Source organism: Leptonychotes weddellii, chromosome 5, assembly GCF_054177405.1.
Source record: "Leptonychotes weddellii isolate Sample4059 chromosome 5, ASM5417740v2, whole genome shotgun sequence".
Taxonomy (NCBI): Eukaryota; Metazoa; Chordata; class Mammalia; order Carnivora; family Phocidae; genus Leptonychotes; species Leptonychotes weddellii.
In genome coordinates this window covers 12541297-12560729 of record NC_138373.1, presented here as the reverse complement: position 1 = coordinate 12560729, position 19433 = coordinate 12541297, and the positions used below count along the sequence as shown (strand labels likewise).

Here is a 19433-nt window from a genome sequence, read left to right as displayed (position 1 = left end):
CATTGCCCACAGTCTTGCATGCTCTGGTTCCTACCTACCTCTCCATCCTCCTCAAACCATTTGCCAGCAGTTCCTATCAATTCATAAAGCCAAGCCTACCCCAAACTGGGGCCCTTTCTGAGGACTGTTCTTTCCATCATGAGTGTTTTTCTACCAGGTGTCTGTGTTGCTGGCTCATGCTCATCTCTTCTAGTTCCTCAGTGGACCTTTCTCTAAAGTATACCCTCATTTCCAGTTACTCTGTATCTCAGCACTGTTTACTTCAAAGCACCTACCACAATCCACAATCTATAATTACCCTGTGTTTATTTTTCCCAGTTTGTCTCCCATTATAATTTCAGCATCCAACATAGTCCCTGGGACATGGGAGTTCATCAATGAGGATTTGCTGAATGAATAAATAAATTCAAGTGTGTGTATGTGTGTGTGTGTGTGTGTGTGAGATACACATCTGTTACAACTCCCATAGAACCTTCCCATGGCTCTCTACACAGCCCTTGAAAATGTCTGTTGAAATCAATTAACTAATAAATTCCATCAATTTTATCCATGCCACAATTTATACTTAAGACAAGAATTCTCCCGGTCAGACTTTATAAGACAAAAACAATGCCTCTAATTCTTCCACCAGGGTTCCAAGTATTTCTTAAGGATTCTGTATCTACCACAGAGCAGTCCAAGACTCATCAAACTTCCATGGTCAGATATTGCTTAAGTGGACCCACGTGCAAAGTGGGACTGGATGCACCATGATGAGGATGAGACCATCTTCAAGGTCATGTTATGAACCAGACTGTGCCACTAAAAATTTCATGTGTGTCCACAAAGCATTTGAAAGTTATGGAGAGCCTGATATCATTATCAAGGGTCAAGTGTATAGCAGGGTCCTGCCCACAAAGGTACATCACGTTCCTTCATCACTGCAACACGTACCATTAAAGGAATCTTCAAGGAGTAATAATTCGCAGTACATCCACTTGAAGCAATTTTATATTTATTTATTCAATTGAATTATTTATTTATGTTATTCATAATGAAATGAAACTCAAACAGCATTGGCTACATCACGTCTTCTTTTGCTTTCATTCGCTTTGCTGCCTATGACTATTTTTATGCAAATGAGGTTATGATGACATTAAACATTTTCTACTGATTTTCCAAGAACAAATATGTTCTCTCCATATGCCACCGTCTTCTTTTTCCTACATCCATCCTCAGAGCTCCGTTGGCTGATCAGAATTTTTTCTAAATTAACTCCAAGGACATTCCATCTGTAATACTGATGAGCCTGTCTCCCTCTGCAGTGCACATAGAGCACTCCCATTAATACCTGAATTTAGCCCATTTCGACCATTCCGCCAGAAGCCTTATTTATCCCCCCAGCTCTCCCAGCGCTGTAAATCTCAGCTTGTTACCCAGCACTGTGGCACTCCCCTGCTGCCTCTTCGGGGGATGTTTACTCTACTCACAGAGCAAAAACAACCAAGAACTCCACACATAAAAAAGGCCTGTGATTGCAGAGACCTTTGCCTCTACTGATTATATTCAGGGCTGAGAAACAAATGTTTTCAGGAAAGTATTTCACATAACTAGCCACTAGACAAATCAGAGTGGAAGTTGGCAGGCTGCTTACACCAGGCTCGTGGAGGCTGGCTTGGGCTTTCTTGTAGGGGTGTGTGTGGTGTGTGTGTGTGTGTGTGTGTGAGAGTTTAACTCAGAACACACTGCTACCAGGAGGGTTAGTAGGACTGGCAGGCAGGATAATGCCCTAGAAACCTAGAGGTTGCAGGTTGCAAGAGTCCCCTATTATAGGCATTGTGGGAATTTCTGAATGTCACTGGAAGTGAGCTATTCCCCTACAGTTCATGCATGCCAACAATCCTTACACAAAGTATCAAAGGGTTGCAGAAGCAGGAACAGCAGCTGTAAATCCCAACACTAGCTTGATTTAAGGTTATAAATCAGGAATCCCGCCTCCCGTAGTCGCATCTACATCTGGGGGGCATGCATTTGGTACCCAAGAAGCCTGGAGGCTGCAAACAGACCACTGAACAGATCCATTTGCATAGATAGGACACAGTTCACAGTGGGTTTCTATCGGCTGAGGTCACGTGCCCATGCGGGAAACTGGACCGGGTCCAGAAAGCTGTCTAGAACAGAAGCAGAGGGGAATCTCTCCTGCCCCTCGCTCTGATGCACTTAGATGAGAATCCTTTCAGGTTCAGATAAAAGATTAACTTTGCCCATTCGTAAACTTCTAGGCGGTCAGGCTGGTACTCCCTCTAGAAGTGGAATCCTTTCTTAAACATTAGCTACATCTTTGACCCCTGTGTTTATGATGCCCTTGGTAATGCCAACGGTATCTCAGCTTCGTAGCCGTCTCTCCACTCTCCGTCTCTACGTGTGCAACACTCCAGAGGGGTGTCAACCATTTCATGGGGTGTAATGAAATTTGAAAAGGAAGATAATTCAGAATGAGGTTGACTTCTTTTTTTTTTTAAGATTTTATTTATTTGGGCGCCTGGGTGGCTCAGTTGGTTAAGCGACTGCCTTCGGTTCAGGTCATGATCCTGGAGTCCCGGGATTGAGTCCCGCGTCGGGCTCCCTGCTCAGCAGGGAGTCTGCCTCTCTCTCTGACCCTCCCCCCTCTCATGCTCTCTATCTCATTCTCTCTCTCAAATAAATAAAATCTTTAAAAAAAAAAAGATTTTATTTATTTATTTGAGAGAGAGAGAGAGAACAAGTGGAGGGGAGGGGGCAGAGGCAGAGGGAGAGGGAGAAGCAGGCTCCCAGGACCCCAGGATAATGACCTGAGCCGACGGCAGACACATAACGACTAGGCCACCCAGGTGCCCAAAATGAGGTTGTTTTCTATTCATTTTCATTTACTCAATAAAGGGATGCACTGGAGGACATGGGACGGGAAGGAACAAGGGGTAGGAGGGAAGATAAACCAATAGCAAAGGACAGGAACCTCTCCAAGCATGGGAAGCCCCGCCTTGTCCTGATCCGCATTTTCTCTTCCATCTGCTTCCACCTGCCTCAGAAAATGGCGGGAGGGGGGGCAAGATGCTCAAAATTTAAAAATAAGAATCACTCAGGTGAATTAGCTTGTGAAGATGTTAATTTACAGCCCCCATTCTGGTCAACCTAACTGTCGCTGGGCAGAGGACTTGACATTTTTAATCAGCAGCCCTGGTGAGTCAAAGGTAAGGACCAGGCTTCCAGAAACATGACAGGCCTGCTGAGTATCAATCTGATGAGATATTGGGGTTACCTGGGAAGCTTGTGGGGTTTTTTTAAGATTTTCTTTATTTGTCAGAGAGAGAGAGAGAGAGCGCGCGCGCACAAGCAGGGGGATCAGATTCACAGGCAGAGGGAGAAGCAGGCTCCCCGCTGAGCAAGGAGTCCAATGAGGGCTTGATCCCAGGACCCCGAGATCACGACCAGAGCTGAAGTCAGACATTTAACGGACTGAGCCACGCAGGCGTCCCCGGGAAGCTTGTTAAAAAATTTTAATACTGATGCTCGGGCCCCACTCCCACAGATTCTGAGTTGATCACCGTGGGGGAGAGAATGGGCATGCCAATGGTAAAAGCTCCCCAGGTGATTTCAATGTGCAGTCAAGGCTCAGAACCACTGTGTAGGGATAATCCATGCGTTTAGGCAAGCAGGGATGTGGGCCCTAGAGCTTCCACATTTCACTTTGGCAACTTCTGACACTTTTACCCAAAGAACATTCTAGAACATTTATTCCAAGATTCTCATCTTTCCATAACAGGCAGGAAATAATGATGAAAACTGGGCCACTTGCCTCTTGACCATAACACTCGGGGATTTTAAGGCAGAAGCATCTTCCTGAGGCAAGAAAGGGTTCTCTTTGTGCATGCGCAGTCCCCAGACCAGCCTGGAAGATGGGGGCTCCTTTGTCCTCCCACCGATGCCCCAGGCCAACGGCCGGCCTCAGGGGCTCAGTCAAACTCCATATTGGAGTAGCTACACAGAACATCTCAAAAATCAGAACTTACAGAGAACAAAGGCATTCTGCAGACAAGGCCACAGATGAACAACGGCCCATCTTTCAAAACTCTTACCATTTCAGAAGTGCTCAAGAGAAGGAATTAAATCATAGAAAGTGGCCAAGACTTCAGACCCGGGACTCTGTAGAGCCCAGCAACCTACATTTTCTGCAAGCTCCAAAGACCTCACTTTGAGAAATATTCTAAAATGTGCTTTTGAATATTCAGCCCTTTTCATGGAAAAGTTATTTTAATGCATGGTGAAAAAAATCATTTCGATTTGTGAAAAAGTAAGAACACATATTACAGCTGATCTTTAAACTGTCTGAACTGGGTTCAAGCAGGGTTCGAACTGCGTGAATCCCTTATATGCAGAGTTTTTACAGAACTGTGCTGTAAATGTATTTTCTCTTTCTTATGATTTTCCTAATAACACCTGCTTTTCTCTAGCTTACCTTATTGTAAGAATGCAGTGTGTAATACACAGAGCATACAAAATCTGTGTTAATCAGCTATTTATGTTACTGGTTAGGCTTCCGGTCAACAGTAGGCTATGTAGTTAAGATTTTAGGGAGTCAAAAATTATAGGCTGGTTTTCACCAGCATGGGGGTCAGCACCCCGAACCCTCACATTGTTCAAGGGCCGACTGTAAACTATGTCTTTAGTCTGACTGCTATTGATGATAGCAAAGCAGAAACAAGAGGCTGCTGGTCTCATCCCACCAGCTTTTACTCTGTCTCAGGCCCTCTGAACACCCAACTGACCCTCCCAGGTGCTCATCACAGCCTGGCATCTGTCTCAGGCTGGGTCCCCTGGATTTCTGTGCCGACTTGGGGATAAGGGAATAGTCATTACCCTAGATTTGAGTTTTACATGTTAGCAACACACAGCTATGCCGTAATCTTCAGGTAGATACTTCCCTAAGGATTCTGTCATTACACACAAGGTGTTTTAAGGATAAGGGGTATGTATGATGAAGGATCTTTAAGAATAACTGTAGCTAATATTTATTGATCGGGTATCATTAATACATGAGAAAGGCTGAGACCATGCCTGGTAGATCAGCCTATGCAGCTCCCAGGAAATAACTGATTTACTCCCCACAACAATTCCCTGAAGGAAATACCAACACATCAGCATTTTACATATAAGGCCCCGAAAGGCTAAATAACTGGCCCATGGTTGCAGAGCTAGTAAGAGGCAAAGCTAGGATGGGAACACAGATTTCCAAGTCCATGCTCTTGACCTCTCTGAAAAACTCTCTTACTATGGGTTTTAAGTGGTATAGACATGCTCTTCAGACCTAAGGAACTCATGAGACTGGGCTCAACATTCACCCACAGATCTAATCAGATAGTAAAGGAAGGGTTCTGCTATTTGCATATTTCCCATGACTGTGGGTGAGGACCAGTTCTAGCAAAAGACGTTCCTTCCTCTCGGTTACGCCTCTAGGTGAAATGAACTCGACGGTAAGACATTCCCTAAACCTATTAATATTGCACTATTTATTTTTTTCTGTGTTTAACAAACAAATACCATATCCCTGAAAGAGGGTTTCAACTACATCACCCAACATATGAGGGGGCCTTAATGGATACCAGTTAAGCGAATTCCAAGTACAGCCCCTTTGGTGATGGAATTTGGTTCTAGTTGGAAGGGCTAAAAGGGATGAAGAGAAGCAAACAAAGGGAGTACACACACAGACACACACACACACACATTCTCCAAAGAAACCGTCCTGTTTCTCAGACTCGGAATTTCTCTTCCTTCTGACGGTGCCAGTGTGGAGCTAGAAAGTTCCATTCCACAGCCACGGAAGGACATGTTGCCTGAAGGGGCAACTCGGTGCGCGGGCAAGTACACAGGCCTCCAAGACGCACACACAGTGGGGTTTGAACCTGGCCTCCAGCACGTACTGGCTGTGTGACCTCGGCCAGGGTGCTTAACCTCTCCTAACCCCCCTCTCCTCACTTACAAAACAGAGATGGGAGCAGCTACTCAGAGAGCAGTTAAATTTAAACAAGATCAATAAAACATGCAGCACAGTGAACATGAAAGGCAGTCAATAAAAGGGAATAATTATTGTGGTTTAGTGGTTCAGAGACACTCCTAAGCATGCACCTCCTTATAATGTCAACCAATAGTATTTACGGGACAGTGACCCTCTGTGCCCACATCTCTGAAAGACAAAGTTTAACACAGGAGCCCTGACCTTCTATGAGGTGCTGCCCCTCTACTGGAAAACCAACCTACGAGACACAGGGTATCGATCATCAGAAGAATGATTCAGGAAAAAAAAAAAAAAAAAAAAAGCCCAGGCACAGATTCAATAATCAGATGCTTTCTTTGTAAAGGGGGTGGAAACCTTGAGTCGGGTAATTAAAACACCATAACTCACATACACACACGGACTCAACCTCAGATACCCACTGAACTTGGATCCTTCTCAAATCTCCTTGGCCAGCCCTGACACCGTTCTGACCTCCATATCCAAAGGTACAGCTGTCTGCTGGACAGGACGTGAAGTCGGTCCACAGACGTCTCACGCCCTGTGTGCCCAAGGCAGGTGTTGTTGGAATATAACAGGTCAGAATTTGTGGCAAGTAAAGAGGGGACTTTCTGAGCGAAGCAAAACAAATTCCAAAGAAAGCTGACATCTGGATTTATAAGCAGGAGGCCAAAGGAGAAATTGAAGATAACAGCAGTAGAAACTGCCCATAAATTACCGGCAGGCTCTGGGAGGAGGAAGCCAGCCATGAAAACTGTGCAAGGATCTCAGAGGTGGCTTTAATAAGCACACACAGATCTCTGGGCTGCCCCGCAAGGGACGGGAGTGGGGTTTTTAAAGCCTTGTCTGGCTTCTAGGGTCACCAAATATCACCTCCCGGCTCGCACACACCTAGTCACATAGTGAATAAAGCTAGACAGATTCGTCTCATGTGGTGAAGAAAACCATAACTAAGGGAAAACCTGGACCAGCAAATCGTCCATCTTGCACACAAAGCATGAGCCTCTGCGGGACTCTCCCTCCCGGTTAATGAAATCACTTCACTTTGTCTCCCAAGCTAGAAGCTTCTGATTGCACCCATTTCATCCACATCCAATTAACTGCCGCATCTGGCTGATTCTCAGAAAGTTTTTCTTGAATCTAGCCCATCCACTCCATCTCTGAGTCCTTGGTTTGCTACCGAGAAATGATTTTCATAAAAATAGTACGTGAATAATGAAATGTCCGCTCTATTATTAGTGATAACATTCTCTCCATCAGGCAATGCTGAGCACTCGGTTGGCACTCAACAAACGTTGGGTGGATGGAGAAGAAACTAAATCTATTTAACCAACCTGCTACCAGCCTCCATCTATTCTAACCTAGCTGACGCCTTTGGCTAAAAGCCGATGTCAAAAAGGGGATCATACCAACAGTACCATCTTGCCTTGTGTCCTTCGTTGGTGTCCACTGATGATGAGAAAGCCTGGCACATGAGGCTGCCTCCCAACCCAGCCACCTGCTTCCCCTTTGATCTCTCTTTCCACAGGTCACTCTGGAAACTCTGTTCCAGCCAGAAGTTTGTGTGCTGGTCCCCTCACCCCCAAATCCAAGAAATTGGGCACAGGCTGTTCTCTTTGAAATACCCCTGCCGTCCCTTCGAAGGAAAAATTCCTGCTCGCCAGTAAGAGCCAGACTACCTCCACACTGAAGCATAGCGCCTAACCGACTGGAGACTTCGGTCAAAAATGTTTAATTAATTTAAAAAAAAAACAAAGAAAGAAAGGAAAAGAAAAAAAAAATGAGACTGAAGGAACAGCATACAGCTTAGAAAATAAGCCTAGATATATGGGGCGCCTGGGTGGCTCAGTCAGTTAAGCGTCTGCCTTCGGCTCAGGTCGTGATCCTGGGGATCCCAGGATCGAGCCCGCGTCGGGCTCCCCACTCAGCAGGGAGCCTGCTTCTCCCTCTGCTCCTCACCTCGCTCACTCTCTCTCGCACTCTCTCAAATAAATAAATAAAATCTTTAAAAAAAAAAAAAAGAAAAGAAGCCTAGATATATAAAACATATAAATTGCATTATATCTAGCACCTCCAAATGAAAATTATTTACAGATTTTTTTTTTTGAAAAGGCTGATTTGAAAAAAAATGGACAGACATCTTAAACAAAAGATACATACCTTGTACCATATTCCAAAATAAACACTAGATGGGTGAAGGAGCAAAATACAAGAGTAACACCAACAGAATAGAATATTTGTAAGTATTTCTGCGGGATGATATCTTTCTCGGCTTTAAAGCAGTGATGAAATGAAATTGGCAAGATTGACAGTTTGGGATTCATACAAATTTAAACTATCTGTCCAGTGGAAGAAAAAAAACCCCACAGAATTGAAATGAAACGCAAAACAACATTTGGAATCCATCGGCGTGAAAGATGACAAGCAAATGGTTAATCCCACTACTACCTAAAAATTCATTCACGTTTATACGAAGAACGATTTTCTTAAGAGCAGCATGATAAGAAAAGAGTAAGAATTAAAGCAACATCAGGTTCTGTACAAAATTGTGATGAAACTAGCTGATTTAAATCCTCTACACTCGGGAGGGCTTTGGGGGAGCTTCATCAAAAGGATCTCACCCACTGGGGGATACTTCCTCCTGAGCTTGGAGGAAGGAAACTACTCTGGCCCTAGACAGCTGCCTCCCTGCACATCCCCAGGGCTCACATAAAGAGAAGCAGCTTCCATAGGCAAATCCTTTGCCACTTTTTGATGGCAAGGGTTAATCTGTAATTAGCAAAGGTTAATTTGGTAACATTTGCTGTGGAGCCCAGAATTTACAATGGTACCTCTGGTTACCAAATATGACTCATGGGCAATCTCCCAAATTCATCTCCAATTCCACCTTCTAATGCATCCTCCACAGAGCTGCCGGAATAATCTAAGAAGGCAAATGTGGTCATGTCATCCAACCCACCTCTTTCTATCTTCTCCACCTCTTTTTTCCGCCACACTTCCACCCTGCCTGGCCTGCACTTAATTTTTTTGTGCAGATTAACATTCACTGCTTAATTAAAATTTGATTTTGTGAAAACAAAACATCTCATTTCTGTAATCTCCATGTACCTAAATATCAATGGTGATGCCCTTATTTCTTGATGTTTACATTTTAGACATTTGCAACTGATTTTCTGTTTCTGAGGATAAAGATTTAATGGTCTTATACTGCCCACACCTCACACACACATTTTGCCCTCCTCCTTCTTCCAATACAGCTATATCATAATTTGCGGGTAGGTAATATCCAATATTTACATTTGTGTGACCATATTATGCCCAGTTGAGCCAGAGTGTATAAAATTACAATTCCTTTCTTGGGGCGCCTGGGTGGCTCAGACGGTTGGGCATCTGCCTTCGGCTCAGGTCATGATCTCAGGGTCCTGGGATCGAGCCCCACATCAGGCTCTCTGCTCCTTGGGAGCCTGCTTCTCCCTCTGCCTCTCTCTCTGTCTCTCTGTCTCTCATGAATGAATAAATAAAATCTTTAAAAAAAATAAATAAATAAAATAAAATTACAATTCCTTTCTTGAGAAACTCTTGTTTTTTTCCTGTGGCTAACAATTGCTTTGCTTTGTCAGAAGCATTTTTTCCCCTTCTGTTTCTATCACTAATTTAGTCCCAAACTTTCTGAAAGAATGGCTAAAAAAAAATCTTGCAAAGGCAATAAAAACAGAAATAAACAAGTGGGACTACATCAAACTAAAAAGCTTCTGCACAGCTAACAAAACAAAACAAAACAAAACAAAACACCATGATAAAATGAAAAGGCAACCTACTGAATGAGAGAAAATATTTATAAATCATGTATCTGGTAAGGGATTAATATAAAAATGTATAAAGGGGCACCTGGGTAGCTCAGGCAGCTAAGCGGCTGCCTTCAGCTCGGATTGTGATCCCGGGGTCCTGGGATCGAGCCCCGCATCGAGCACCCTGCTCAGTGGGAAGCCTGTTTCTCCCTCTCCCTCTGCTGCTCCCCCTGCTTGTATGCTCGCTCTCTCTGTCAAATAAATAAATAAAATCTTTAAAAAAAAAAAAAGTATACATACAACTCGATAGCAAAAAATCAAACAATCCAATTAGAAAATTGGGCAGAAGATCTGAACAGACATTATTCCAAAGAAGACATATAGGTGGCCAAAGGGTACATGAAAAGATGCTTCCCATCACTAATCATAAAGGAAATGCAAATCAAAACCACAAGATACCACCTCACACCTGGCTAATATCAAAAAGACAAGAAATAAGTGTTGGTGAAGATTTGGAGAAGAGGGAATCCTTGTGCACTGTTGGTGAGAATGCAAACTGGTGTAGCCACTATGGAAAACAGTATGGAGGTGCCTCAAAAAAGTAAAAAATAGAACTACCATATGATCCAGCAATCCCACTTTTGGGTATTTATCCAAAAAAAAAAAAAGAAAGAAAGAAAGAAAACACTAATTTGAAGATATTTGCACCCCCATGTTCATTGCAGTATTATTCACAAAACCCAAGAAATGGAAACAATCTAAATGTCCATCAGTGGATGAGTGAATAAAGAAAATGTGATACACACACACACACAAACACACACACACACACACACACAAAATGGACTCCTATTCTGCTATAAAAAAGAATGAAATCCTGCCATTTATGACAACATGGATGGACCTTGAGGGCGTTAGACTAAGTGAAAGAAGTCAAACAGAGAAAGACAAATCTGTGGAATCTAAAAACAAACAAAATAAGCTCATTGCTACAGAGAACAGACTGGTAGTTGCCAGAGGCAGGGGGTGGGGAGTAGGCCAAATGGATGAAAGGAGTCAAGAGGAAGAAACTTCTGGTTATAAAATAAATAAGTCCTAGGGATGTCATGTACAGCATGGTGACTCTAGTTAATAATACTGTATTTCACCTGTGAAAGTTACTGAGATAGTAGATCTCAAAGGTTCTCATTACAAGAAAAAAACAACCTGTAACTATGTGTACTGACAGACGTTAACTAGACTTGTGGTCATTCCACAATGTAGACAAACATCAAATCATTATGTTGCACACCTGAAACTAATATAAGGTTGTATGTCAATTATGCTTCAATAATAACAATAATAATAATTCTGGATGCCATCACAAACACTAGGTAATCAAGCGATTCTGTCCCCTGGCCTCCTTTGGCGACATACATCATACAGCCCTCCATCCTCCTGTTCCAGTGTGGAATGGGTGTTCTCTTGACCTGCCACACAGCTGTCACCCTGAAATGTTACCCTGGAGCATCCCTTCATCAGCTTCCCAGGATCTGCCTTTTGTACGCTCCTGTTTGAGTCCCCTGTTTCTTCAACACTATTATCATTCTCTTTCTTACTTTATTCCCTTGTTTTACTGGAGCATATCCTTAAATAGCTTCCTGAAAACAGATGCGGGGAAGGTACAATTGTGGAGACCCTACTTACATATAATATATTTACTTGTTTTGAAATTTTACATTTACTTTTTTTTTTTTAATTTGAAGATCGGGGGCACCTGGATGGCTCAGTCGGTTAAGCATCTGACTCTTGATTTCAGCTCAGGTCACAATCTCAGGGTCCTGGGATCAAGCCCCACTCTGGGCTCTACATTCAGCAGGGAGTCTGCTTGAGGATTCTCTCCCTCTTCCTCTTTTCCTCCCGTCTACCCCTGTGGACGTGTGCACATGCGCTCTCTCAATCAATCAATCAATCAATCAATCAATAAATCTTTAAATAAATAAATAAAATAAAACTTGAGAATTTAACTGGCTTTACTAAATGATTCACGAATCAGACAGCATGCCAGCTAGAAAATAGAGGGTTGCTCTGAGGAGTTGTACAAAAAACATTTACATTTGTTGATGTGGGTTTAATTTCTCTTTTCCTTCATTCCCTAGACACAGGGTGGGACCTTCTAACCTGAAAGCTCATGTCCCACAGACCTGGGAAATAGTGCTCCATCATTGGTCTGGTGATTTTCTTCTTTCCGTGTTCTCTGTTCTCTCTCCAATACTCCTATTAGTTAATGTTGGACCTACTGAACTGATACAACTGCTTTAATTTCTCTCTCCCATTTTTCTTTCTTTTTTTTTTTGATCTGTCAGATGTTTTTCTCAATGCTATCTTCCACCCTCTTGTTCATTTATTCCTATCTTATTTGTAACTCCCAAGACTTCTTTTCTATTCTCACCTGGGATCGTGACCTGGGCTGAAGGCAGACACCTAAAAACTGAGCCACCCAGGCGCCCCCTGTTGTCATTGTTGTTAAGGTCTTTTGTAACCAAGACTCTCCTGGGATGTCCAGAGATCCTGGCTCTTCTTTCTTTTTTCGGAGTGAGACAGCTATGTGAAGACAAATGGAGTTTTACAACAGGCATGCCTTACTAATAGTGAGCAGAACTCAGACATTTGGGGAGTGGGGGCCAACTACCACATCTGTTAGCCTTTTCTTAGGCTGGTTGCTTCAAGAGTAGATTCTTCCAAGTACTGATTTACAGGGGCGTACAAGCCCGGAGGGGTAATGACATTGAGGATGTCCCCAGATGGTATGCAGTCTTACCATCTGTCCTAGGCTACATCTTACGAACTCAAGCCCAGAGTTCACCTTTTCCAGAGAGCAAATCTCCCATATTCTGCCAGAGGCAGTGTTGGAGACAGAATCTGGGGGTATAGATGCAATCCTTCTTTTCAAATCTACTTCCCACCCATCGAAAGTACACAGAACCTCCAATGCCCAGGTCTCTGGGGTTCTGAGGTGTGACTAGGCTGCATTCTTCAGGTCTTCCCACCATAGGCAGGAGGCTGGCTCCCAGCCTCATCCAGTCTGCTGTCAGTTACCATTCATTCCCCCTCTTTCAATCTTCCAAAATTTTGTGGGTGTTTCTTCCCTGCAGTCATCCCCTAACCTGTTCAGTCACCCCTTATAAGTTACATCATCTCTGGTTCTTTACTATCATCTTAGTAAAGTGCCAGGAGGGGGCCAGATACAAGTGGGATGTTCAAGACAGTAGGCAAATTTATAGAGCATGTTGAGCTATGCATCCCCCCAACCCCAAGTAAGCCATGTTTTTATTTGCCCCCAGCTCTGCTCTTGCTGTCCCCCTGCCTGGTCCATCCCTATCCTCCTCCTTTCATCCATTTCCCAACCCTTAATGACACTTCAAGATCAGACTCAGGCATCATCTCAAGCGGGAAACTTTCCAGATCCTCCCCACACAGGCTGCATTTATCTCTGGCTTGACACACACCACATAGACCATAGTGTACCAAATCACCCTGTCTATAAGTCTGCCTCCCTCCCTAGATAAGAAGTAAGCAAGGACTGTGTCTTTCCCAATGTCCTGCCTCTAGTGTGGGGAAAACCATCTGACACAAAATAGGTGCTCCTAATATGTGTTCAACTGACCCACTTCAGTAAGCTCCATATTGGAAACATTTTCATTCTCAAAGGCGGGCAAAAAAAAAAAAAAAATATATGGCTCTGTTTATTTGCCAACGTCCAAATAAGAAAGGCTAATCAGAGAGCACCAGGAAATGAAAACAGCCAGATGTGTTTGAGAGCCAAGGTCCAGGAACGCAAAATAGCTTCCAACAGGGGTGATGTATGTTTTCCTAGTGATTCAAAAGGAATATATGTTTATTAGGCAGAGAGAGATTTAGCAGGTTCCTTGGCTAATGCTGCAATTTTAAATCCATTTAAGATAATTTTCTTTATCTTGAATCTATTTTTCTCAGTAACCAGGATACTTAACCGATTTGTCCAAAATCCATTTGAAAAAGAAATCACCTACTCTAAGCAAGGACACACTCTAAACTGGAAAAAAAAGAGACACTACAACTCTAAGAAAACAAAGAACCCTGTTAAGCCAATGTGGACGCCTGCCTAGAAAATAGGTTTTCCTCCAGCGTCCTGATTCTATGACCGATCCCTCTTCTCCATTTCCCAAGGAGAACACAAATAATTCTTAAATCTGAGCCCACAGAACAAAGACTTTTCCTGAGACAAAAGACCCAAACAAATTGGTTAAAAGGTAACACCCTCAAACTAAACAGTGGAAGATGAAACAATCACGGAACGCACTTTCTCACCCATCAGCTTGGCAAAGCGTTTTTGAAACACGAGTACCCAGTTTGGGAAGGATCAAGTAAGATTCCAACGAGTGCGGACTGCCATCAACTTTCTGGAGGACAGTATCCCAAGATGTATCTAGAGCCTCCAGAGTACTCCTACGATATGGCATAAGCATTATACTTTCAGAAGTGTGGCTTGAGAAAATAAATACCAAATCACAACACACGAGGATGTGAGTGGCAAGATATTCATCAAATGGTTATTTATAATAATGACAAACCGACAATACCCTGAATTTCCAACAACGGAAATAATGATGCGAAATGGTCATAAGGATGATCATCGTTAATCATAATTAATGACAGCACGCGCTCATGAAATAATATTAAATGGAAGAAAGATCCAAACAATACATCACATGCTCATAATCTGTATAGAAAATTGACTCAAACACAAAATGCCAAAATTTGACCGACTGCTGTCTCTAGGTAATGAGATCATGGCGAGTTTTGTGTTTTACTTAAGACTTTTTGTATTGAGGACCTTCCTATGTGTTTCTGGATTACTTTTATAAAAATGTCAAGACTTTATTTAGATAATATTTCATAATCCATAGTACTCCATTTGTTGACTGTGAAGGACACTAAGTAAGACAGAAGCCCCTCTGCTGGTCCCAAAGGACCTGAGAACATGTCACAGACTCAGGGCTGCACCCATCCTGTGATGTAGCAAGCCGCTCTGAATGACTGAATCACAACTTACTTCGTGGGACGATAATCCGGAATGGAACGATCCAGTGAAATTTTTTCACTGAGGTAGGAATTGTAGCCATACTTCTCATGGGGTCCCTTGGCTTTCTCTTCTTCAGCCGGGGAAAGGGTAGCAGGAAGGCCCCCTTTGCCCCGCCCACCATAACCTTCAATGAGCCCAAGGGATTTGGATAAGCCTAGAAAAAGGAAGGAAAAACAATTATTTGAAAGCCACCACATCAGGCTATGTCACTCAAGCTCAGATATATGCTTCAATGGCAAGTCTAACATTACCTGTCACGGGTAATTACTTCCTTGATAGAGCAATCCAGGAATGTGCCCTGAACACAATCATATTAAGAGGAAGGTCGGGGCAACTGAGAGTTCTGGAACTAAGTTTAATTCCCAGTAAGGAGCTTCTCCCTCCTCTGGGGAACTGAGTGGATGGGGGTCCACAAAAGGGAGAGACTATCTAAACTGGGACAAATGCAGACCAAGAAGGACACAGGAAATGGGACAGACGTGGGGCTATCAGCCAGGCCTGTTTTCCTTTCCCCGTGGGGCAATGACAAGCCTTGATACTCCACGAGCTACATGCACGACACAAAAAAAGAACAGCCAGTCACAAGGAACGGCCAGACCAAAGGTGCTTTTGCTTCATTTGAACAGAGAATGACATACAGATTGGTTTTATCATGAGTTTAAAGTGTGTAACAATCTGACACAGTTCTTTACCTAATGGTTTTATTTAAATTTCATCTAAATGGCAAAAGGAAATATAGAATGTTTGAGAATAAATCATAGAGGGGAAAAAAAAAACCCACAAGGGTGATAACCATGCCAAGTGGAGTAGGAGGGCTCTGTAACAAGCCTCACTGAGCAATTGCAAGTTCCCAGGATGGTGGCAGCTTTGTATCTACTACTGTTCCATTATACAATAAACAGCTTGATGGGCAATCCTGAAATCCAAGAGTTATGGGAGGTTTTACTTCTCGGCTAGAAAACTTTTGTTGTTAAGGGCTCTCATTCCCTTTTGCCATTTTGAATGCTCAAGCTAAGTTACTTAGCACACCCACGAGCATGTGCACGTGCACACACACACATACACAAAACACTTTATCCACAGAAGTCCCATTGCTCCTACTGGCAGGAAGAACACGGAGCGGAGATGTAAACAGTGCCCTCCGCTTTCATGAGGGGCAGCCCACAGAGCTGAGGACGATTCGAACCTCCCAGAAAGGTACCCCCAGACCAGTCAAAGGCCAACAACTCTGCTCCCATCACAGAACAGCACTCTATCACATAATGGCGAGACTTGCCTGCTTCTCTGAAAACAGAAATGTATTTTCTGTGATATCAAGATCAAAAAGCAAAGGTCGAGCAAGCATCTCAGAGTTGGTCTCGGGTGAACATCATTTTTCTACCTGAGAATCATTTCCACTGTCCACTCTGAGCTCCAGGAACCCTGACATCTTTTCCGCCTGCCATCATCCCAACAGAGGCGCCCTCAGCTGAGCATTAGATTATTCCAACATTTCCCACCTGCTTCCTGGGCTTTGAATTCTCATTCCACATCAATGTGCCACAAACATTCCAATAATATCACCTTCACAATGCTCAAAAATCTATAAGAACTCTTCCCATGTCAAGTGCAAATACCTGTGCTGGGTTTTAAAATCACTTGTCAGAGAACATTACTAGTAGGAATGTTAAGACAGGGCAGCGACTTTGGAAAACAGTTCGGTAGTTCTTCAAAATGCTAAGCATAGTTTTACCATATGACCCAGCAACTCCATTCCTGGGTATATACCCAAGAGAAATGAAAAGATCTGCCCACATAAAAACTTATACAGAAATGTTCATAGGAGCATTATTCATATTAGCTGAATGTCTATCAACTGATGAATGAATAAACAAAAATGTAAAACCATACCATGAGACATTATTTAGCAATTAAAAAGAAGGAAGTAGTGATACACACTATGACGTGGATGAATTTTGAAAACACGATGCCAAGTAAACAATGCTGGTCAGGAAAGACCACATATTGTGTGATTCTATTGATATGAAATGCGCAGAATAGGCAAATTTCCAGAGACAGAAAGTAGATCAATACCTGTTTTGGGCTGATGGGAGTGGGGGAGGAAAGGGGGAGTGACTGCTAATGTGTATGGGGTGTCTTTTTGGGTGATGATAATGTTCTGGAGTAAGATTGTGGTGATATGTGCATAAACTTGTGAATCTACTAAAAAGGAAAATGTTTTAAGTTCTTTTAAAATCAGAACATAGTCACAAAATGTAATTCTTAATACCATTTTTTAATGGAGGAAGAAACCCACCAAGGCCAAAGTCATTATGTGGCCCTTATTCCCTTGAGGTTGTTAGACTCTTACCTATAAGTGACAGGTGCCTAAAGCACAGAGAAGGAAAGGAACATGATCTGAGGCAATGGGACAGACCCCAGACAGCCACCATTTACGGAGGTGCTCTCCCGCATGCTGGGGACCCCGCTAAGTGCTTTACATGGAGTGTATTATTGTTTTGTCAACTCTCCTGACCAACCTCTGAGGAAGGTATTATTTTGATCTCTGACAAATAAGGACACTGAGTTTGAGAATGTAGTAACTTGGTCAAAGTTCCATGGCTGGTAAAGGAAGACAGACCGGGATTCTGGGTATAGTTAGAGACTCAAAGGAGGACAAAACCTCGCCTCTGTGACAAATAAGGAGACCAATTCCAGGACTCTTGCAGCAGCTGACAAGAGAGGATAGGGGCCTCATTTTAAGGCAGTGGTGATAGTGATCAAAAGGAGAGGAGAGTTTGGAGAGGTATTTAAGAGACACTGTCACAAGGCAGAGACAGACAGGTGTTAGGGTGGGAGAGAGCAGGAAGAAGTGAGTTAGCCTGGCTTCCAGTGTGAGGACCAGGTGAGAACACCACTCCCAAAGATGGCACAGTCAGAAGCAGGTTTGAGAAGATGAGTTCCACTCCACACAGGTGGTCTACGGGGCAACCATGGGACATTCCGACAGTGTCAGAGGTCCAGTGGGTAACTGAAACCCATGAGAATGGAAGTTAAGATGGAAGACGAAGCCCAAGATATGAGCCAGGAAGCCACAGCCTGGCAGGGGCTGTAGCCATGATGGAGGGTAGGGGTGGCGGGCTGGGGGCAGAGGTCGAGCAGCAAGAAGGAGAAAGACAGATGATGCTCAGGAATTTCAACATATTTAGAGTAGGAACTGCATCCTTCAAAACTTATTTCTTCTCCACTCTGTACAGGGGCTCCCTCACTGAAGCTACACTTGAAGCTCAAGACTTCAAGGAACTAAGACTTAAAGGAATGGAGAAATATCTCAGTATGAACCAAGTGGTTAAGCTTCTTCCTTATCTTCATAGATCCATTCAACCACCCTCTCTCCATCCACTAATGATCACTGTTTAGGCTTTAATTTTTTTAATGGTTTTATATCCATTTCTGTATTAAACAGGAAAGGTTGATGTTACCAGGATCACTTTAGAGATAAGGAAATGGAGGCTCAGGAGGATTAACTATGTGACCTTCCAAAAGTAATGGAAATGGAAGACATTCCTTCCAACCTCAACACACACGAATGTTCTATCCAGGAAATTCTTCAGGAAGAAAGAACCCAGCATGGAAAATATGATGGTGATAAATTAATGGTAGTGAACTCATTAAGAGGATACTATATAGCAATGAAAATGAATTACTTGCTGATAAATGGATGAATCTCAGAGACACAACGTCAAGTGAAAAGCAAGCATTAATTCATATAATTCCATTTATATAAAGTTTCAAAAGCTAATCAAACCATAGTTCAGAGATATAAACTCATGGAGTGATACCAGAAACAACTGCAAAAAAGAGACTAGATCATCCTTGGGAAAGACACACAAAGGACCTCAAAGGTCCTGGTAATGTTCCATTAGAAAGCTAGTAGGATTCATTCATTCATTCATTCAATTCCATAATAATTCATTATAGAATTATTACCTGACATGTATGTGATATATATAATGGATGGCATTTTGCATAATAAAAAAGACCATGCAGGGACTACTGACAGTGGGTTTTTTTCTCCTTGTCTTGTGCACTTCTGCTCATTCACCTGGATTTTCCCTTTTTCTCACTAGTCACAAACTCAGCCTTCCATAGTTTTCCTGCCAGCATGCAGCCCAAGGGTCAAGGAGGGAAACCACTGGAATGGGACATGACTGACTTTCAATTTAACTGAGCAGCTTCAGTAGAAAACATCTGATTCTTCCTCTTATCTCATCTGTTTGGTTTGGTTAGCACATCTTTTTCTTCCCTTGATGACAAAGGCCTTCTTTTGGCCATTAAATGCCACCTCAGAGCTAAAAAGCATCTCAGCTGTGTTTGCCCAGCATCTTCCATGGGCAGCCTTTCCAATGCAGGCAGAAGGGCCACGGAAAGAATTCATTTTAAAATGGCACAGGAATTAAGACTAGGAATGCATGCTAATCCCACCAAGAACACAAAGGGAATGATGGTTCCCAGTGAGATTTTTTTTTCCCCT

At 43.0% G+C, this 19433-nt stretch overlaps 1 protein-coding gene across 3 annotated transcripts in view; it reads right to left on the bottom strand.

Annotated features, from left to right (window-relative positions):
* Positions 1 to 19433, bottom strand: part of GALNT17 (polypeptide N-acetylgalactosaminyltransferase 17) — a 406327-nt gene that overhangs the window by 272023 nt on the left and 114871 nt on the right. For 2 of the 3 annotated variants that reach the window (XM_081819619.1, XM_081819617.1), the window contains exon 2: positions 14891 to 15074. In XM_081819619.1, the coding sequence (XP_081675745.1) occupies positions 14891 to 15074 (184 nt within the window). Of the gene's footprint in view, positions 1 to 14890; positions 15075 to 19433 lie in introns of those variants that run through there. The other variant, XM_081819618.1, reaches the window with a different exon arrangement.